The sequence below is a fragment of the Barbus barbus genome, assembly GCF_936440315.1.
Source record: "Barbus barbus genome assembly, chromosome: 35".
NCBI lineage: Eukaryota > Metazoa > Chordata > Actinopteri > Cypriniformes > Cyprinidae > Barbus > Barbus barbus.
The window spans coordinates 5,227,257-5,249,523 of NC_136763.1; the positions used below are offsets into that span (position 1 = coordinate 5,227,257).

At 37.1% G+C, this 22,267-nt stretch overlaps 2 protein-coding genes across 3 annotated transcripts; one reads left to right on the forward strand and one right to left on the reverse strand.

The window, feature by feature from the left end:
* Positions 1-14,520: 14,520 nt before the first annotated feature.
* On the reverse strand, positions 14,521-16,773 carry LOC306854729 (small nuclear ribonucleoprotein E). Its single transcript, XM_079392971.1, has 5 exons — positions 16,571-16,773; positions 16,319-16,345; positions 15,860-15,922; positions 15,660-15,738; positions 14,521-15,554 (listed from the first exon to the last, which is right to left on the reverse strand). Exons 1-5 carry the CDS (start codon positions 16,622-16,624, stop codon positions 15,499-15,501), a joined length of 279 nt encoding a protein of 92 aa, XP_079249097.1. The 5' UTR covers positions 16,625-16,773; the 3' UTR covers positions 14,521-15,498.
* Positions 16,774-17,142: 369 nt separating this feature from the next.
* LOC306855223 (ubiquitin thioesterase OTU1-like) lies at positions 17,143-22,089 on the forward strand. 2 transcript variants are annotated; one of them, XM_079393744.1, is made up of 3 exons: positions 17,143-17,187; positions 17,811-18,035; positions 19,615-22,089. In XM_079393744.1, the coding sequence occupies exons 2-3, from the start codon at positions 17,828-17,830 to the stop codon at positions 20,310-20,312; spliced, it is 906 nt and encodes a 301-aa protein (XP_079249870.1). In that variant the 5' UTR covers positions 17,143-17,187; positions 17,811-17,827; the 3' UTR covers positions 20,313-22,089. The 2 variants fall into 2 exon arrangements, with proteins under 2 accessions (XP_079249870.1, XP_079249871.1); XM_079393745.1 differs by having other exon boundaries at positions 17,184-17,418.
* Positions 22,090-22,267: the final 178 nt, after the last annotated feature.

The following is a 22,267-nucleotide window of genomic DNA, read 5'->3' on the forward strand; positions in this document are numbered from 1 at the left end:
GAAATGTGCTATGACAGAACAATATCAGCGTGCCATACGCAAGCTTGCCAAACCTGACACGCAACACTTAAACATTCCGAGCGAACCCTCAATTAAGACCTTTCCAACAGCAGCGTCATTGTATTAAAGTTCTCTGTAACGAGGGGCTCCATCACAGTCACCCCTTGTGACATTTGCGCGGGGGCCCGTTAGCCAATCCGAATCATCAGAGTCCTTCAAAGCGCTCCAGACCTACGTTTTTATGTCTCTTTCTGTCTCTTTTTCCCTCAGCGCACACAGAACTAGCCATTGCCGTGCAGGGGTGAGAGCGCAAAGCCGATGTGCCATTTCTAATCCCCTCTGTTCCTGCCTTTGTGTAGTGGCCCAGCAGGAAGTAGGAGCTGGGCAGACAACAATTAACAAAAGAGCTGTGAAGAATACAATTAGCCATCAATAGGAAACCACAGGCCTTTGTGCCTGTTTCCATGGAGATGCTTGACTACCACTATTCCAGGATTACAGAACCTTACCCCCCCCCCCCCCCCCTTCCACAACACCACCACTTCTTCTGTGGTTTTTTTTTCCACTTCGCCTTTCTTTAACCCTCTCCATCCTTCTTTTCTTCCTCTGCCTTTTATATCCACCTCTCTTTCTTTATTTCCATGTCACTCTCTTGTCACTAAGTAACTCTGGGGGATTTAGACGAACGCTCGCACCTTTGTTCTGCTCGGAGCTTTTCAGGTCTTCTACCTTTGTGTCCCCCACTGGGCTGAGGTGAAGGTGCCGACGGTTTTTTTCACTACTCTCTCCCATTTTCTTCATTTGTCCAAAGGATTACCCAGACTGGAGCTTTGTAAGGGTTTGAGAAAGACCTGAGCTGATATAACGCCTCAGTGTTTTAGCTCTTCTGAAAAAAGGTTAATGAAAAAGAAGTCTTTATTGTCCATCTGCATGGGCCTGCACCCATTGTCCTGGACTCCATAGCGTTTATTAGTGATTCACGCTGTTGTTTAACACAGATAATGAGGTTTTTGTTCTAAAACGTGCTACAATGATTCTATTTTCGCTGTGGGAACGGTAACTGAAATGTTCCAAATAGATTCCTGAAACGTTCCTCTGAATTACACGTCACAATATATATATAAAAAAATCTGAACAAATTTCTGTTTAAGTTTTTCAACAAGCATTCTATGTATCATTCAATGTTTAATTAAACCCAAGTGTTCATTTTAAAATGGTTTTAAGAACAGTTCACGCAGGCCTCTAATGTTCGAAAAATATTCATGCAATGTTGCATAAGAATGTCCAGCACTCTCTCCACCCTCAATACCACGACTGAGGTGCCCTTGAGCAAGGCACCAAACCCCCAACTGTTCCCCGGGCCCCGCAGCATAAATGGCTGCCCACTGCTCCGGGTGTGTGTGTGTTCACTGCTGTGTGTGTGCACTTTGGATGGGTTAAATGCAGAGCACGAATTCTGAGTATGGGTCACCATACTTGGCCGTATGTCACTTCACTTCCCTTATAAAATGTATCAGAACGCAATTCGTAACTCAACTACACATTGCATTCTCAGTGTTAGAAAGCACTATAGTATAGTATGCAGCATGTAGTATAGTATATAATGTCGTAGAGTAATAGTTTGAAGACAATTAAGCCCTTTCACACATACAGACTTTTACGCAAAATTACCGGTAAATTGCCGTAAAGAGATCATGTGTGAACAGGACCTTTTAAAAAATATGAGAAAGTATGAGAAGTTGTAACATTACCAGTAAATTGCCGGAATTCTGCTGTGTGTGAACCATAGACTGTAAAAAAGATGGACGACGCTTCCTTCCACTATAGAAAAGTGAAGTGAATACATCTGAGTATGGCCGCTGTCATTTTGAGTAAATGACGTCATTTGGAGCCCGAGTCTGCACAGTAGAGATTCGTTTGGAGCCAGAGTCTGCGCAGTAGAGTCGTGGGGTGGAGCCGCGGAATGAAAGTCCCGCCCAAACTCCCACAGACCCAATCAACCGTAACGACACGCCCCATTTTTATAGCATCAAATTACTAGCTAAAATCAAACTTATCACAAAAACTACCTTAAAAAAGGTATTATAACAACTACCTTAAATGACCAAAACCATATTTCGGAAAATTGTGTTGTAAGTGTAATTTATTTTTTTATTTTGACTGAAGTCCCATTCGTTTACATGGAGAGGGCGGGGTTTATGACCTGTACTGTAGCCAGCCACCAGGGGCCGATCAAAGAGCCCGCAGCTTCACTTTTAAGGACGAGTGAGACACACCCGGTGTGAACGCAGAAGGAAAATTACCGGTATGAGCACGTACGAGTTCAGAACGAGCTGACGTAAGGCGTCTACTCCGGGCCAATCACAACATTCTGACACAGATGATGCATTCACTCAATATGACACTCGCTATAGGCGGCTTTGGATGTGACTGAAAGCGCTCAGCCTTGAAACAGCCTCTGGAGCGCACGAGTACCGATTGGCTTAAAAAGACGAGCATTTTTGTGACGATGCAACAATGACCCGATTAAGCAAGTTACAATTTTGTCAACTGTCCAGAAATGCGAGCGAAAGTCTTGGATCGGTGTGCAGCTGATGTGAAGCCGCTTTGATAGAGTGAAAGAGAGAAGACACGTCCAGCTGAATCACTCACACTGTTTTCAAATGACTGATTTAATCTGCTAGTTTGTGTGGATTTATTTACTCATATAACCTACTTGCTATCTTGAACGAATGTTTGCAGGAATTTCCCTGATTATAAACTTGAAAGCTGCGGGGATGAGTAAAACTATGTAATATACACACAATCCCCCACGAAATTCTGGACATGATTAATTATAACTCTATTACAGAGATTTTTGAAATAAAAATTCATTATTTTTTAGTATTTTTTTTCCCCCAGGCCTGGAAATGGCAGTTTTCAAAATTTAATTAAAGCAACTGATGCATGCTTAACCTGGCCCACCAATGTGATCGGCTGAATGCTCCATTACCTCTCCCTCCTCTAATCAATCACATGCCAGATCCATCACCCCGCTTTGTTCCGGGACCTCGAAATTTTCGAATTAAGCACTGGTTTGTAGTCGTCTATTACGATGTCTCTGAGACAAAAGCAGCTGCATGAATGCAAAAGTTTGAAACAAAATGAAACCATCAACAAAAACACTGACCGCATATACCCCTCCATGTTTACAAATACAAGCGCAGCCATTGGAGGTTAATGATGTCACACAATTTTAAGTAGGGCTTGCTGCAGTCCACAAAATCCAGGAGGCGTGGTTGGATCCACATCTAGGGGGTGGAGATGGGTAGGTTTAGGGATCAGGGGGTGGAGATGGGTAGGTTAAGGTATATGTAAGGTGGGAGCAGTTGGATCTGGATCCAACCACGCCCCCTGGATCTTGTGGGCTGCAGCGAGACGCTCCTCCATAATTTACCAGTATTTTGTGAATGGTGCTTTTCCGGAAAAAAAATGAATGTCGTTGCCTGTGTGAACAGCGTATTTTTAAATTTACCGATAAAGTCGTTCCGGTAATTTTATGGGAATTTACTGGTATTACTGTGTAAAAGGGGCTATTAGAATTTTTTAAAAACTCTTTAAATCTGGTTTAATAACACAAGAATTTAAAGATATCTCTATCGCCCCCTTGAGGTTTATCACAGCCACTGTAACATACTAAGAATGTTAAAAGTGAACTGTGTGCAAAAAATGCTAACTCAATATATTTTAATTATATTTACATATTTAGTTTAGTATATATATACTATAACGCTTTTGGAACGTTCCCTACGAGCTCCCAATGTCAGGACAGGCCTTTGTCCATCAAGAGACTGGCGAACCCAAACACTCTACATCTTTCTGCAGAACCGTGGCATTTACAAATGCAAATGACTCCATAGAATGAAGACGTTGATTCAGTCTTTTGGAATACAACCAAGAGTTCTTTAGACCCCTTGGCTTCATTATAACACAGCCTGCCTGTCAGGCCTCTAAGAATCACTCTGTATTCTCCGCACTACATACTATGCCAATTAGGCAATCATTGTGAGTAATAAGAATAATCTCACACTGCGGTTGCAAAAATGGCTCATATTATAAAAAGAACTTTGGGAGCGGATATGCCTGTGTTCTCTCTTCCTGTTTGCTTCTGTGTAGATATGCTGCATCCCCCCCCCCCCCCTCGCCTATTAAAGATCTTTATCAACACATGCAAATGCATCTCATTAAAAGCATTATCATTGATGATTAATTTCATGTTTTCCCATTGCTGTGAATAAATCTGATTATCTACATGCAGATATTTTAAGATTCAAACGTGTTTTGGGGCTTGTTTCAATACGTGAGAACGATTAACTGATTAGAAGCGGCAGATTTAGGTAGTACTCAGTGTTTTACCACAGTATTTCAGTGATGCTATCAGGTAAGTGCTGGGAACATTCAGAATTCACATCAAAATTGCTTTCTTAATATGAAAAATGCATTTGCTTCCAAATAAGTGATTTACTTTTTGAACCTTTGACATTTTATTGATTAACTAGGCCATTAAACCAATCATGCTTGTTCAGTGTGGAATTGTGGGAGAATTACGCAAACCACCATGAAATTATTATTTTCCTTTGCAACTGCTATCTGCGCTGCTTACTCTCCAACCAAAATGGCAGTTTTGTCTATGTAGGCACTTCACAGAAACCAACGTGTCCTCGTAAAAAAAAGAGCAAAAAATGTTGATGGGGAAATAATACTGAGCCAGATAGTCACTTAAACCGCATGGGAGGGAACCGGGGTGATATAGAAAAGCAAACATGACAGATACTTGCCCAAAAACACATATGTGATAAGGTCAAGCGCATTATTTCTGAGAATTATCGGAAAGCCGCAACCTGTTCCGATTTCTGTTCCGTTGATTTCAAGCAACAAACGTGTTTGTTTGTGAGAGACATATGATGCAAAACATTCCTTTTCGACCGCAAACGCTCAGTGAAATCACAAGAATCAGGTCTGCACAACCTAATTGAGGTAAAAGCAATAGCAAAAAAGCAGCAGGTGGTTTGAGAACCAAAAGGTTTGAGTGGCAAGTTGGGCCTCGTTTATTTTCGGGCCAATTCCAAGCTTTTTGTGCAACTTGGCTTTCATCAAATATCTCATACCTGAACAAAATGTGTTGAGAGGCTCCAAACAAGTTTATCTGATGGTGCTTTCAGGCTTTCGGCATTTCGATGTGCCAGAATTCTCTCTCCAAACCGGAGGAAACGGGCGAAGGGCATTAACCTCGACTGTTTCATGTTTGCTTGTTTGGAGCTCACATTGTGGAATGAAAAACTCTACAAAAACAAGCTCTGCTAGAGCACTAAAGCAAAATATACAATCAATTATAAAAAGGAGTACAGTATGTATGACAGAAAGAATATTGCACGTTAAAAGGGAGTTGAATGCCAGTGCCTCTACCCATAATGCAAACAAGCTGCAAAGAGGCCCTTGGCAAAATACTTTGCATACTCAATTTTATAGCAATAGTTAATCTACAAATGAGAATTCTGTCATTATTTATGCAAGCCTGTAATCATTTTTCTATGAAACACTTTTTTTTTTTTTTTTTTTTTTTTTTTATAAAACTGAATGTTGTAAACTGGCATCATGTCAAACTTGCTACAGTGCTTCAAATTGAATGTTTTCTACACACAGCTATATATCATATAACTTCAAACGGACTGTACTTTTTTGTTATTCTTGGAACTTGACAGACATTTATGTATTTGGTTGATGTTTTTTATCTAAAGTAACTGATGTTGTATTCAAGCATTTCTCTTTTCTTTCCGGTTTATACATTCCCTGGGAATCGAACCCATAACCTTGTTTGAGCTACATGAACAAAGGACAGATGTGGTCACAGTATAAACTAAAAACTCTTTAAAAACTAAATTTTTAAACCTGCATACTTGCATATGCCAAGAAATTTGATTTTATGGTGCTTCAAATTTGATCTGTTTTCCTCACAAAGGCTTCAGAAGAACTGTGATGTAGTGCACAAGTCGTATGGACTGTACATGGTACTTTTATAGTGCTTTTTGTTATTTTTGTAGTTTGACAGACATTTACATGCCTTCATGCATTCCCTGGAATCAAACCCACAACCTTACTTTCATTCTCGCCATGCTCTATTGTCCGAACTACAGAATCACAGGAGAGATGTGATCACAATGTTTTCAAATGGAAACAGTGATGTCAAACAGGTAGATGCATTTTTTGAAAGCAATTGATATTACATTCAAACATTTGTTTTTCCAGATCATGCATTTGCTGGGATTTATTTAATTTTTTTTGAAAACTGAAACTTTTACACTGGTATGCTTGCATCCTGCATCAATGATGTCAAGCTTTCAGTTTTTCAGCTTCTGTTTTCCACAGAAAGCCATTATATGGCTTCCAAAACATTGAGAACAAGTTGTGTGGACTATTTTATGGAACTTTTATAATGTTTTTTAAAACAGACATTTATGTTTATGCATTTGGTAGATGATTTAAATCAAAGTAATTGCAGTCAAGCATTTATTTTTTCAGTTCATGCATTCCCTGGGAATCGAACCCACAACCTTGGCCTCGTTACAGCCATTCCCTGCTGTTTGTGCTACATGAACAGAGGATAGTTGTGGTCACATTAGGAACTAAAAGCTCTGTAAAAACTCAATCTTTTGGCATGCTTGCATCCAGTATCAGTCTTGTCAATTACTTCAGAAACGCCTGGGAATCAAACCCATGACCATGACGTTGTTAGTGCCATGCTCTAGAATGAGCCGGTATTGGTTTGGAACAGAATGTGAATTTGGATTATAAGCCACAATACAGTCAAACCTTCCTAGATCAAGATCACAATGCCCACCAGGCCACCAAACTGCAAGAACAAAAACACACGCAGTGCATGTCAAATTGGCATCACATTCAAGTCTGCCAAGAGATTCCAGCTCTTGCTATTTTCATTTTGACATAAACCCAGGTGATAAGGCACAAGTTATGCCCCACTCCCCCGTTTTCTCCTTTCAGAGGCCTGTCTGGTCCAAAACCACCCACATTTCTACTTTAGCGCTTGTGCAAAAAAAAAAACAAACAGTAGCGAGAATAAAGGGCCGGCTCACGGCAGGGGCTGAAGGGAATATTGGCAGTGCCGCACACAAAGGCGGCCCTGAAAATAGCCCCCTAGCACAATGAAACCTGCCACTCTGTCTATGAGATAATGTCTAATTGAAAACAGTGCCGCTATTGTGCCGCTGTCACCGGCCTATTGTCCAAAGCCTACCCCCCCTCTCCGCACACACTTTTTTTTCCATTGACGCGGCGCGATTGTTCCCTGCCATTGTGGCACCCGCAGCCTCACTCTCTCTCTGTATTGTTATAATTTCATTACTCGTTTGTTTTTTGTTCCACATCTCCTTTTGCTCCCCTGCAGGTCTTTTGTTCGGTACATTTAGGCACTTCATATTAAATTGCCAACACATTGTGTGTATGCGTATATATGTGTGTGTGTGTTTGTGTGTGCAGAAATCTACCTCACAGACAAAAAAAAAAAAAAAAAACTTCCATGAAAGGTGGAAAAGTGACCAATTTTAGCAAACATAAGTGAGAAGTTTAGAGTGTGAGTGTTTACCACAAAACGAGCAACAACAAATTCTATTCCAAAATGCACTAAATTACATAAGTGTCACTTTGTAGTCTGTTTGATTAGGGTCATTTTAAAACTGGTGCCTTTTGAGTCCCTCATTAACATATGCGCGAATAATAACTTTAACAATGAAAAGCTGATGCCAACTTTCACTATGTGTTATTGAAAACATCAAAACAAATCCCAAAAAAGTTTAAAGTTTTTGTTTTGCATTTCTTTTAATAAGGATTTGGACTAGAAATGAATACACAGAAATAAAAGCAAGCACTATCTCCTCATTTCTAACACAAAACTATTTACTAAACGTAATAAGAAAAACAATTTTTTATACAATTGCATATTGGGGGAAGTCGTGGCCTAATGGTTAGAGAGTCGGACTCGTAATCCAAAGGTTGCGGGTTCGAGTCCCCGGCCGGCAGGGATTGTAGGTGGGGGGAGTGAATGTCCAGCGCTCTCTCCACCCTCAATACCACGACTGAGGTGCCCTTGAGCAAGGCACCGAACCCCCAATTGCTCCCCGGGCGCTGCAGCATTGCTGCCCACTGCTCCGGCCCGGGTGTGTGTGTGTGTGTGTGTGTGTGTGTGTGTGTGTGTGTGTGTGTGTGTGCGTGTGCGTGTGTGCATTTGTTCACTACTCCCTGCTGTGTGTGTGCACTTGGATGGGTTAAACGCAGAGCACCAATTTCGAGTATGGGTCACCATACTTGACAATACGTCACGACTTATTAAATGTGTAAATATATATATATATATATATGTCCAATTTCAATTTCATATTAAATGTATAAATATTTTAAGTGTGTGTGTACATATATATATTGGATATTATATATCTTAAAATGTCAACTTTGTTATAATTTTGTATAGTAAGATACAAATTTTGCTTATGAATCATGCCTTGCATTTTCATGACTTTGAGCAAAAGGTTAATAATGATAAACTGTAATTAAACTGTAAAATTGTCTTTGTTTCCTTTAAGAATTATAATTATTATTATCATTACTTTAGATTGAGATTTAACAACTGAAAACATTATGTATTTCACAGAATGCTGTAAAAAGAGAAAAGGAGCCCTTTTCATTGAATCACCATTAGTGCCAAGAACATGCGATTGCTTTCATGTTATCTTTTACATTTGTATACTGTTGAAAAGATTACATAGAAAAGTGCACCGCAAAGTACATACAGTACACAGACCAGCAGTCCCTTGATACCCTCTATCATCACTGATCATCTGATGATGCTGAAACATGGAAATGTCTGAAGCTTGTTCATTATTTATTTGCACAAAGCCTGGCCTGATTTGGACCCTCTTTCTCTTACGCTCAAAGTCTGGACCTTTGCCCAACGGTGCCATGTCCATTTCAGCCAAAGTGAGTCACAATGAAAAATGCTATGAATGTTTCCTTGGTTGAAAATGAGAAACAAAAGCCCTTATCGGACTTGCATATTATTGTATGTGTTAATAGGAGAAAAATGGAGGTATTATGTATTACGAACAGACTGTTAAAACAAGATAAGCAACATGTTCACAGGTCACTGCCTGTGCGCACAGAACGCTTTGGTGGAGTGTCACCTACGTGTAAACAGCATTTGCTGCATTTGTGCTTTTTTTGCACCTCTAGTGAGGAAAGTATTTTTCAACCTAGTTCTGGAAGTTCAACATCAACAACCTTGAGTCTTTGATAAATAATGAAAAATGTATAATAATAAAAAATATATAATTTTCTACAAATGTTTTGATTAAAGTAATACATGATTTAAAAACTGAAAACATGAAGAAAAAAAGAAATGAAAAATAAAAGGTTATATTTTTAAGAGACTTACCTTGACACACAGTTTTGGGGATTTACAGACAATTTTCTGTTTATATATATATATATATATAGTCATTTGTAAAAGGGTTCCAGCTGTTTTTAACAACACTTTCATTTGGAGGACAGCCATTTGTATATATTTTTAAAAATGTTTATTTGAAATAATTGTAATAATGAAAACACTGCTTCACTGATTATTATTATTATTATTATTATTATTATAAAACACGTCTCCAACCTTGTCAAATCATAAACTTGTAAGCTATTTTTTTTTAGTTTTCAAAAGGCTTCCTGCAGTTTTTGTTACACGTTTATTTGTAGGACAGCCATTCTTCAAATATTATTTTTTTAAATATATTTTAATACATTTTTCAAAATATATATTTTAAATAATATTATTAATAAATAACTGCTTCACTGATTATTATTTAGCATTTTTCTAATCATATCAAATTATAAACTTGTAAATAAAAATTACAAAAGGCTTGATATATAAAATATATACAGAATAAATAATAAATAATATATATATATATATAAATGAAATATTATTTAGAAAAAAAACCTGCTTCAATTAAAAAAAAAAAGTCAAATAACAGGTCTCCAACCTTGAAGTAATTATCTTGACACTTCGTTTCATTAAGAAATTGCAAAAGGGTAATTTACAAAGAATTGACTCTGGAAAGATTTTATGTTTCTTTTTCTGAGCTCTTTGAGTCTCTATATTAAGTATTTTCGTCCCCAGTTCAGAACAATGAAAACAAGCTGGCCATCACTCTTTCCAGACAGAGAGGATGGCAGCCAGATAAATTGCCTGAAGTCTTTTAAAATCCCTATTTAATGTGAAAGCATCTCCTGTTTGGATACGCAGAAGCTATTCTTAAAGTGAACAAAAACATAATCAGCGTCCAAACACGTGTGAGTGATCAGACAGCTGGGGTTGAGTGGATGGTGTGGATGTTGAGGGCAATGCAGGCATACAGACTGAACCTGTCCGGTCGGAGCCGAGGTAGGAGACGGGTCGGGTCGTGGGAGGGAGAACAAAGGACACGCTCACAACAATCGCACCCGCAGGAACAGGAAGGCCCCTCGGGAGCTCCCGGATGGCAATCTGACCTGGGCAGTGTTTCCGACGGCTAAACCCAGCAAGAGCTGACCTGCCTCCAAAGCGTTTGGTTGGTTTCCCACAACCTGGTCATGGCAGAAATGCACAGTCTCTTTGGTTTTTTGACTGGGGTGAGAGGAACGGAAGAGCTGGGTCTTACTGAAGGATGGGATTTGCGTACTATAAGGAAACTGAGTGAAGAAGTGTGCATGGAAATAGTATGAGGAAAATCACAGCAACCACATCAAATCTACAGGACTAAAAATTGTCCAAAAGGAAACAAGGTCCTACCATTGACGTCTATTAATATTATTGAAAAAAAAAAAAAACTCGTACATATACAGTGGTGTGAAAAAGTGTTGGTCCCCTTCCTGATTTTTTATTTTTTTTGAATGTTTGTCACACTTTAATGTTTCAGATCATCAAACAGATTTTAATATTAATCAAAGATAACACAAGTAAATACAACGTGCAGTATTTAAATGATTTTTTTTATTATGAAGGGAAAACTAAATCCAAACCCACATGGCCCTGTGTGAAAAAGTGTTTGGAACAGTGCTTCCCAGGAGCGGCCGGCCGACCAAAATTACCCCAAGAGCGCAGCGACGACTCATCAAAGAGGTCACAAAAGACCCCACAACAACATCTAAGGAACTGCAGGCCTCACTTGCCTCAGTTAAGGTCAGTGTTCATGACTCCACCATAAGAAAGAGACTGGGCAAAAATGGCCTGCATGGCAGAGTTCCAAGACGAAAACCGCTGCTGAGCAAAAAGAACATAAAGGCTCGTCTCAGTTTTGCCAGAAAACATCTTGATGATCCCCAAGACTTTTGGGAAAATACTCTGTGGACTGACGAGACAAAAGTTGAACTCTGGAAGGTGTGTGTCCCATTACATCTGGCGTAAAAGTAACACAGCATTTCAGAAAAAGAACATCATACCAGCAGTAAAATATGGTGGTGGTAGTGTGATGGTCCGGGGCTGTTTTGCTGCTTCAGGACCTGGAAGACTTGCTGTGATAAATGGAACCATGAATTCAGCTGTCTACCAAAAAATCCTGAAGGACAATGTCCGGCCATCTGTTCGTGACCTCAAGCTGAAGCGAACTTGGGTTCTGCAGCAGGACAATGATCCAAAACACATCAGCAAATCCACCTCTGAATGGCTGAAGCAAAACTAAATGAAGACTTTGGAGTGGCCTCGTCAAAGTCCTGCCCTGAATCCTATTGCGATGCTGTGGCATGACCTTAAAAAGGTGGTTCATGCTCGAAAACCCTCCAATGTGGCTGAATTACAACAATTCTGCCAAGATGAGTGGGCCAATATTCCTCCACAGTGCTGTAACAGACTCATTGCAAGTTATCGCTAACGCTTGATTGCAGTTGTTGCTGCTAAGGGTGGCCCAACCAGTTATTAGGTTCAGGGGGCAAGCACGTTTTCACACAGGGCCATGTGGGTTTGGATTTTGTTTTCCGTTCATAATAAAAAAACTTAATTCAAAAACTGCATGTTGTGTTTACTTGTGTTATCTTTGATTAATATTGACATTTGTTTGATGATCTGAAACATTAAAGTGTGACAAACATGCAAAAAAATAAAAAAATCAGGAAGGGGGCCAACACTTTTTCACACCACTGTATATATATATACACATGTATGAGGTTTTCCCCATGCATTCCTATTTTCTGTTCCTTCTTTTGGTTTATTTTTGCTTGTTTTGATCATATTTTTTTTATTTATTAGTACCATACACTACATTGCTGTCACATCCGATTGCTGACAATCCAGTTCTAAAATAATAAGAAATATTTTTTAGTACACTTCAGGTTCATTTTTTATTTTTTTTTTGCAAACTGAGCACATTGCATTGTGGGATTGTAGTGGACTAACACAGTGTTATTTTAGTATCACTGAGATACTATCATCGTTTTTTTAGATTTTAAATTTGCTTTTATTTATATATTCTCTATTTCCATTGTCATTTTAGTTAAAGTTTTAATAAAGTTTGTAATTTTGTTGTGTGTTTTTTTAAATGTCTATATAATTTTAGTTAATTTTTTATGTCAGTTTTAGTTAGATAATTTTCAATATTTTAGCACCTCAAGCTAAACTCAATAAAAATGAAAACTAGCTGAGAAATAAAATCAGTTTGCTTTTTTAATATCAGTTAACGTTTATTTTATTTGAAGCAGCGGATTTTTTATGGGTTTTGTTCATCATAAGAACGCTGTATTGCACATTTTAGTAAATCTATCTTTCAGATGTATTCCATAAGCACCAAAATTATGCATAATAGCATATACCTATGCAAATAAAAGAACAAAACCTATGATATTTCTCCATTGGGACTTGGTTGCATTTTAGATCAGTTAAGGAAAGCCATTCAATAAAAACAAGTTCATATAGCCTATTTTGATGAGCAAAATCACTTTTAAGTGATTAAAAGTGATTAAGAAAGCGATTCGGCCTATTAAAAAAGCAACTTTAAGTTCAGTTCAGTTCTGGAAATTCTGGACACATTAATTTTCATTTGCATGTGAAAAAGAAGCGATTTTGAGTATTTAAAGCCCCCAAAAGATGCACATCGAATAAATACTGAAAGAAAAATTCACAAGGGGATTGACTTTATGCAACATTACTGTGGTTGAAGCCACAGTGAACGACTAAAAGCGTGTGGTCGCAGTTATAAAGTGAGCTTAAAGTGTCTGGAGTCAGCAACTGACTTCCTCCCGATGAGCTTCACAGCTACATCTGGTTCTCCGGCTCTGTGCACACACGCAGTGCTTGTATTCGTGATTCAGATACCGCTTCCTCCACAGGTTGGCAAAGAGTCTCTATCTAGAGACTCACCAACCACTGCCTCTGACTTCAAAGTCACAGCTCTCCTGTTCTCTGGCAAACCTATCTGAGCTCTGCTGACATGCTGCTGTTTTCATATTTCCAGATTTTTATCAAACTTCCCCTTGAGGAAAACAACCGTTATTGAAATCTAAAGCTTTAATCTTAAAATTAGTTGTTGGGGGATTTGAAACTACTACCACAAACTGCACTACGCAATAACGTTCAGATAAAGAACTATGCAGATGTAGTGTATTCATCTCTTGAACAATCAGTACATACTGATTCAAAATCACTTTAGTGCACGTATCACTTCATGGTTGCATGCAACCGGATTGTTTTAAACATCACCAAATTATGTCATTTGTGACCCTGGACCACAATACCAGTAATAAAGGTCAATTTTTTATAAGCTCTCCATTGGTGTATGGTTTTTGTTAGGATAGGACGATATTTGGCTGAGATGCATCGATTTGAAAATCTGGAATCTGAGAGTGCAAAAAAATCTAAATATTGAGAAAATCACCTTTAAAGTTGTCCAAATTAAGTTCTTAGCAATGCATATTACTAATCAAAAATTTATTTTTGATATATTTACGGTAGGACATGTATAAAATATCTTCATGGAACATGATCGTTACTTAATATCCTAATGATTTTTGGCATTAAAGAAAAATCGATCATTTTGACCCATACAATGTATTCCTGCAAATATATGCTACTTGTGACTGGTTTTGTGCTCAAGTCACATTTATTTTGTATAATTGTTTAGAACCTTGAAGGGCCAAGTGGTAGTTTTCATTATGAAAAGACTTTCTTTTTATATATTTTATTATTAAACCATTTTCTTTCTAATCAAGAAGGATTAATAAAGTTCATCAGGTTATTAAATCATGTGCTGTATATGTGCTAGCTGTTTTGGTTAAAAGCATCTGTTAACCTATTTAATCCTACCGGTAACATTTGTGGCTCAAAATTCACTTTTTAGTTTGAAAGGTCATATACACACACACACACACACACACACACACACACACACACACACACACACACACACATAAATATAGAAACAATAATCAAATTAATTAAAAAGCTCAGATGAATTAAAGGTATTAACTTCTTAAGAAAAGTTATGCAGTTTGTTTCATTGAGCTATAGGTGTAAAATGCATTTATACAATACAGCAGGGAAAGATAGCTAAAAATGTACTTTTTTCATTTTTACAAGGTATATAAGTCACATCATGGAACATCTTTCAAAGACGCATCCCACTACTACAAAGACAAACTAATGTATTGCCCTCTAGTGGATACACGGTTAGCTGAAGACAGGTGTCAAACAAAGCAACAAATATTAATTACGATTAAAATATGCATATTTCTACACGATATAAGAAACAAAGAACCATGTCAATGAGCAGTCATGCTTGGTTGCACAAAAACACGCACTAAGTATAGGTTCAGTATCATTTTTTACATAAAACATTACATTTATTCAGCAAGGATGCATTAAAATGATCAAAAGGGACATTTATGTTACAAAAAGATTTATATTTAAAAATAAATGCAATTCTTTTAAAGTTTATATTAATCAAAAAAAAAAAATCTATATAATCGGTATAATCTTTATTAAAAAAAACCCTGCTGAATATTCAGTTTTGCCATTACAGGAATAAATTATATTTTAAAACATATTACATAAAAAAATTAATTAATTTGTAATGATATTTCGCAATACTACGGTTTTTAACTGTATTTTTGTTTAAATAAATGCAGCTTTGGTGAGACATTTTTTTATTTAAAACCCTAAAAATCTTAGAGCCCAGACTTTTGAACTTTATTATTATTATTATTTTTTCAGTCTGATGAACATATGTTAATTGACACCGTTTTACTCCAACACTAAAATCAGTAGCCTGGAACAGTGGGGTGGGGGGGAATATTTATTTGTGAGATTCAGAAAAGAAACAAAACGTTTTCACGATTTTAAACATGGGTCAAAATACCAAATATTGACAAATGAAAAAGTAAAACCAACAATCTAACAGCAAACAAACAATATCCAAAGGAACTCCTAACAGACAATCAATTGGTCACACTCTGCAGCAATGTGATGTTGTCTCCTTTCAACATAACCCGGCCTGTTGGAGAGATAAAATATGTTTAACGTCATATCGTACATGCATCAAACAAAAGTTATTTCTCAGAAACGCATGACTCGCCAATATGGCAAAGTTCACACATACCCAGTGGCTTCCTGTTCTTGGTCTTCATATGAACCTCCTCTGCATCATCCAAAACCAAGTTCATATACTCATCAAATCCCTTCAAACAGAAACGAAGCAAGCAAGAGTTTTTTATTCACATGCTTGCATGATATGGTTCACAGAATTATCTGTAAAGATGAAAATGATCTGTGTGGAAAGACCAAAGTGTGTTTCCTCACAATGATGCAGCCTTCGATCCGCATGTTGACCTGTTCATACAGCCAAACCTGGATTCGAGAACGCTGCACAGAAAGGGAAAAAATTCATATTAGCAACCGGTCAACGCAGCAGGTAGTGCTGTCCTAAAAATGTGTAACAAAATAAAATAATAATAAAAAACCCCATCAACATATATATTAATGCTGTCAAACAATTAATCACATCCAAAAGTTGTGTATATTTATTGTGTCTATATAAATACACACACAAATGTAGTGTTTATATATTTATCTGTAATATAAATATGTGTAAATATTTTCAAATATATACTGCATGTGTGTATTTATATACTTATTACGTATCATGTAACGTTAAACATTTTTGTTTTTATTTTGGATGCGATTAATCGTTTACAGGACTCATTTATATGTATATATGCATGCATGTTGAATATACTAATAATAAAATTATTAACTTACGTTCTGTAGATACCTGAAAATAAGGTTCTGACGGCGTAATTAAGGAAACGATCAAATATTCACATCATCAAATATAACCATGAATCATTTAAAGAAGCATTTTTCATTCATTAGTAAGCAACCGATCAGCAAAAACAAACTTGATCTCAAATCTGATCAAAAATACAAATCATGTGATTCCTAATACAATATAATATTATTCATATGTTATATCAATACAATGAGGGGAGCCAATACAGCTCTGAAGGATACAATGGGCTGCACCATGACCTTCTGAACCTTCTGTCCTTGTCCTCTGTACGCCATTCTTCCAAGCAATATCCAGATATTTTTAGAAAAAGGTGATCAATGTAAAATTATATGCAATAGTTATTGGCGCGGCAACGAAAACCTCACGTTGTCTGCTGCTGCTGTTTCAATGGCGGCGCAATTCCGGAAACAGAATGACGCAGATCAAGAGTTGATTATATGTACCGCCTCTTGTGGCCGGGAGACACATTACAGACTGGCGGATTCACACTAAATGCTTTTCTTGCACAGAACATCCTACATAATACACGACTGTAAAACAGTTATATATATATATATATATATATATATATATAACCAATTATATGTGATTGTCCTGTAATTGTACACGTTTTTTTCACTATTTTTTAAATCAGCGTTTTCTGTCACTAGTTCATTATAAATGTCTCTGCGGTGTTACATATGAATTTTTTTAAAAGTAAAAATGTTCAATATCGAAATTTTACTATTAAATACAACTTTTTCAGGACGTAGTGCACATATTGTGTGACGTAATACGCATGTTTCTGCTCGGTCAGTGTGTCAACTGTTGTTATTGTTTTAGAGGCGTTCGTTCAGTGGTGAGTGACTTAGCATCAAGCTACGAGTGATTTTTATTTATTAAGACAATAATTTCATTTATCTTTAAAGGGTGTTTTTATCGTGAAAGAACTGTTTGAATTTGAGGTTATATAATTATATATCTGCTAAGCTTTTGTAGCGTTACCTTTAGCCTGGCTAACAGTTAGCCTAGCTTAGATTGTTGTCAACATTGTCTTTTATACTATTAAACACCCAATACGTTTGGTTAGGTGAGAAAAAATAAGGTTACAAAGTTTTAAATTAATAATTATATACGCATTTATTGCGTTTTATTGTTTTGTTCAGCTGTAGTGCTTTTGTTTTTTTTCAAATACTCAGTAAATCTATTATATCTAGTGATACTGGAATATTTATTTTAATGCCATTATCATATTCCTCGTTTCTTTCTTTATTTTTTATGTTTATATATTCATATACTGTGTAAATACGTGCATATTTTCAACTGGTTATTTAAAAGAAATTGCCATTGCTTTACATTGATGATTTATCTATATTTTTAGTCTTATAATTTTATTGTTGCATATGTCCTTGTTTTAAAGCCAAAATATAACTGCTTCTAAACTTCATATTAATTCAGCCTATGCACCTGTTCTGTGTCCAGAACTGAACAGGTACAGGATGCTACATCTGCGTTGCAAAGCCAAGAACGGGACCCATCTGATGCAGGGCCTTACACACCAATCATGTGTTCAGGAGCTTAAAGATAAGATTGAGGAGCTAACTGGAATACCATGTGAAGTACAGAAGATCATGGTAGGCTATCCACCTTCCAGCCTGGATCTACGCAACGGTGAAGCCCACATCAAAGATTACCCTATCAAATCAGGTTTGGGTTTGCTTTGCATTGCATGATCTTTACACTTGGTTTATTTACAGTGTGCTACAGGAATAGTTGTACTCACACTCAGGCCATCCAGGATTAAGATGAGTTTGTTTTTTCATCAGAACAGATCTGGAGAAATTTAGCATTACATCACTTGTTCACCAATGGCTTCGGGCTGTGTATCACCAGCAAAGTCACGATACGATACGTATCTCTTTACAGAGGCCACAATATGTATCACGATGTGGGACTGCACTGAATTTCACCTCAGCTGTATTCAGTAAAACTACTGTTTATTAAACACGGCATACTATAGGGCCATTTTGAAATATAGGCAGAGCAGGCAGTTGACCTCTGCGTTACGAAGGGCCTCCATAAGTGTACCATCGTAGGCTACAATATGGTGTATGTCTCATGTTTACATTGTGTACAATATTCTGATTGTTTGCAACTTGTTTTAAGGCCCATAAATAATAATGCACTCGTTCTAATAAACTTAAATAAAAAAATTGTCTTTACATTGCTGGTAGGTTATCATTGCACAAATTAACACTCTATACGTTTAAAAAATAAAAATAAAAATTAGAAGCGTTCTAAACTAATGCGGTGTCTTCACTGTAGCTCTTCTCAGCACTGCCCCGCAATTTTATCAATAAAATAGCTTAATTGCTGAAGAGCTACATTATCTTTCTCAACAAGATAGTGGAAATCAATTGCTTAACGAGTGTTTAATAATAATGTATTAAAAAGTGGTAGGCAGGTTATAAGGAGGGCTTTGTTGTCCCAATAAGGCAGCATTAGTGGTTATTAAATGATTAATAAATAAAATCATTTAAAATAGTTTTTTCTCGAAACATGACTCTTTTCTCGTGATTTAATGAGTTTATTCTCAACATTTTATTTCAACTTTTTTCTCGTACTTTTATGAATTTATTGTCAACATTTTATCTTGACTTTTTTTCTTGTAATTACTTAATTACTTTTTTCCCCTCATAATTTAATGTTTATTCTCAACATTTTATTTCAAATATTTTTTCAAAATTGAACTATTTTTTTTCTAGAAATGTAACGCCTTTTTTCTCGTAATTTAATGAATTTATTCTCAACATTTTATTTTGACATTTTTCTTGAAATTTAAAGAGTTGAATCTCATATTATAATGACTTTATTTTCGAGAAGGTTTTATTTTTTTATTATTGCTTGGCTCGACTAATCGTCTTCCGTACGTATTTTAGCTGTAAGCAAAGTTTTGATGTTAAAACGTCTTAATGGATTTATTCATTACAAACATGCAGCTTGTGGATTAGTAAAATTGCTTTTGGATTGTTGTGGTGTTATCATCAGCTGTTTGCACTCTCATTCCGACGGCACCCATTCACTACAGAGCAAGTGATGTAGTGCTTAATTTCTCCAAACCTGCTCCAATGAAGAAACAAACTCATCTACATCTTGAATGACCTGGGGCTGTGGGTCAACTCTCAGCAAATGTTCATTTTTGGGTGAACTATTCTTTTAATTCTGTATTTATAAAACCATCTTGCTGAGTTTGCTGTGTTGCTCATTGGTACGCTTATTGTTCCAGGAGACACGCTGATTGTAGAGGAGGAGAAGAACAAACCCAAACCCCAATCACAAACCACTGTGACCAAAGGGCCCAGTCTTGACCTGTCCCCGGTTATAGAGCGCCACGTTGTCCCAGCCGACAACTCTTGTCTGTTTACTAGTGTGAACTACGTAATGGAAGGAGGCGTTTACGACCCAGGCTGTGCGCCTGAAATGCGGGGGCTCATCGCACAGATTGTAGCTAGTGACCCCACCGCGTACTCAGAGGCAGTATTAGGCAAGACTAATGAGGACTATTGCTCCTGGATCCGTCGCGATGACACGTGGGGAGGCGCCATTGAGGTTTCAGTCCTCTCAAAGTTCTACCAGTGTGAGATTTGCATCGTTGACACTCAGACTGTGCGCGTCGACCGCTTCGGGGAGGATGCAGGTTACACTAAACGAGTGCTGCTAATTTATGATGGGATTCATTATGACCCACTCCAGAAGGTGATGCCCAATTCAGATATTCCCGCACAGTCTGTGTTTTCCACCACAGATGACGTCATTTTAGCCCAAGCGCTGGAGCTCGCCGATGAGGCGCGGAGGAAACGTCAATACACAGACGTCAACCGCTTCACTCTGCGCTGCATGGTGTGCCAAACTGGCCTGGTGGGGCAGAAGGAAGCAAGGGAGCATGCCAAGGAGACCAGCCACACCAACTTCGGGGAGGTGTGATGCTCTTTGCTCTGTTTTTGAAGTCACCCCCTCCTTTGCCGCGTCACTGCCACGCCACCTGACATGGTACCTGCTCTTTCTCTGCTGCCTGTTCCAGCTTGGTACAGTCCTCTACCTCACATTGTCCACCGGCTTCAAAAGACTCTCACATGTCGAGTTCCCCAAGAATTCAGTATTCTTTTAACTTTGCTTTACTCTCAAGGTTGAAGTATTAAATGTTTTTGAGTCTGTTGCCAGATGTGATGACAAAGCCGTATCTTCAAACCAAATTTTAAAGGGATTCTCCACTGACTACCTTAAATGTAATGATTAAAATACTAGTATTAAGGTCAATTTCGCGAAACACATCCAGGTCATATTTCACTGCAGAATCAAAGAAGGAAAAAAAATCACAATTCAAAAACTAATTTAAATCATGTTTAAAAATAATAATAATTTAACTGTTAATTAATTATTAACAGGCATCTTAAGTTATATGTGTGTTTATAGTTGTTGATGCCTATTTTCACAATATTTACCATAATTCTCATTTAATATTAGTAACAGAGAATAATATTATAAATTATGAAGTATTTATACATAGTAGTATTAAGGTTTGGCTGCTTTTATATTTAATAGCAGTCATTTAATTGGAAAATAAGTTACTGTATTACATCTAATTATTTAATGAAAATAATGTTAAAAATATCTTAAATACAATAAAAAAAAATTCTTTTTCGCTGTTAAATGTGACCTAGACATGTTTTCGTGAGATTCACCCATCACCTCATGTAAACACTTTTCAGTTGCCTGCAGCTCAAAGATGTGTGAGTAACAGCTGTTTGACAGTGTTCGCTAAACTCTAATGAAACGTTTAACGAGTGATCGCATAAGGCATAATTGTTCATTTTTAACAAATTAATCAAATATGTTCATCTTTTCACGCACAAAGTGCTTCTGTGGCCAGAGTAGTATTGAAAAAACGGTGGAGCACAGCTAAAAACATGCCTTTCATGATATCTAATTTAATCGTGGCATTACTGTATTTATTATATTATGTGTTTTTAAGGTCATACGCACAGCTTCTGAACAATCGATGGCACTACATGAAGTCTTAAGTTCACTGGCTCCATTGTACCGGTTACTTGAAATAGTCACATAGATCAAGTGTCGACTCTGAATACTCGATGCGGTTTTTACACAGTTTTAGTAAGCTAGTTAGCAAGAAAGCGTGGATTTTAAGTTGAAGTGGACCGACAGTAGAATCTCATTGAACTACTTTGTGAATCTGTGGATTTTGTATTTCTTTTAAGGGCACTTGTGTATTATCTGCAAATGACCACACAAGATTGTTTTATGCAAAACGTGTTTATTGACTATGACATATTGTTAGGAAGAGTGATTGTAGTGACTTTCATTCGACATTTTAAGTGATGGAATGTCTCCTATTGAACTTTTTCCTGCTTACAGGGCCAATATCCGAGGTTTAGTGTAGCACAGTGTCATAGCATTAGAGCGTGGATGAACTTTAGAGAGAAAACATCTTGTAAGGCCAGATGATGTACATTCTCAGTCAGGTACTATCCACACTGTTGTTTACTTGTTTGCAGCCTTTTTATTTAAAAGAAATGGTGCCATTGTAAGGCCAAAGGCATTTTTTTTTGCAGTGATTTTTCTAAATGGCTGTGATCAGTGTTACATTAAGGTAACTTTGAGTGAGAAACTGCATGTACAGCACTCATTGCTACAAAATCACTGGTTATACTGGGTAATGATAAATAAACTTGAATTGATATATAAATATTCTTGTCTATTTTTTGACTAATTAGTGTAAACATTACTACTACTGCTGCCAAGCTTTAATGTTAGTATTAAACTTTACCAAGCAATTTGTTCCATAGCTCCTATTAAACCAGGAACCCCAATATTGATTTCATAGGGTCTTGAATGCCCTAGAAACCACTTAGCAACACCCA

Coding starts and splice junctions, on each gene's coding strand:
- LOC306854729 (XM_079392971.1), bottom strand. CDS start 16,624: ATGGCGTACAGAGGACAAGGACAGAAGGTTCAGAAGGTCATGGTGCAG. Junction 16,346..16,570: donor AGGTCATGGTGCAGCCCATT/GTATCCTTCAGA, acceptor TTACGCCGTCAG/AACCTTATTTTCAGGTATCT. Junction 15,923..16,318: donor TTTTCAGGTATCTACAGAAC/GTAAGTTAATAA, acceptor CTTTCTGTGCAG/CGTTCTCGAATCCAGGTTTG.
- LOC306855223 (XM_079393744.1), top strand. CDS start 17,828: ATGCTACATCTGCGTTGCAAAGCCAAGAACGGGACCCATCTGATGCAG. Junction 18,036..19,614: donor AGATTACCCTATCAAATCAG/GTTTGGGTTTGC, acceptor TTATTGTTCCAG/GAGACACGCTGATTGTAGAG.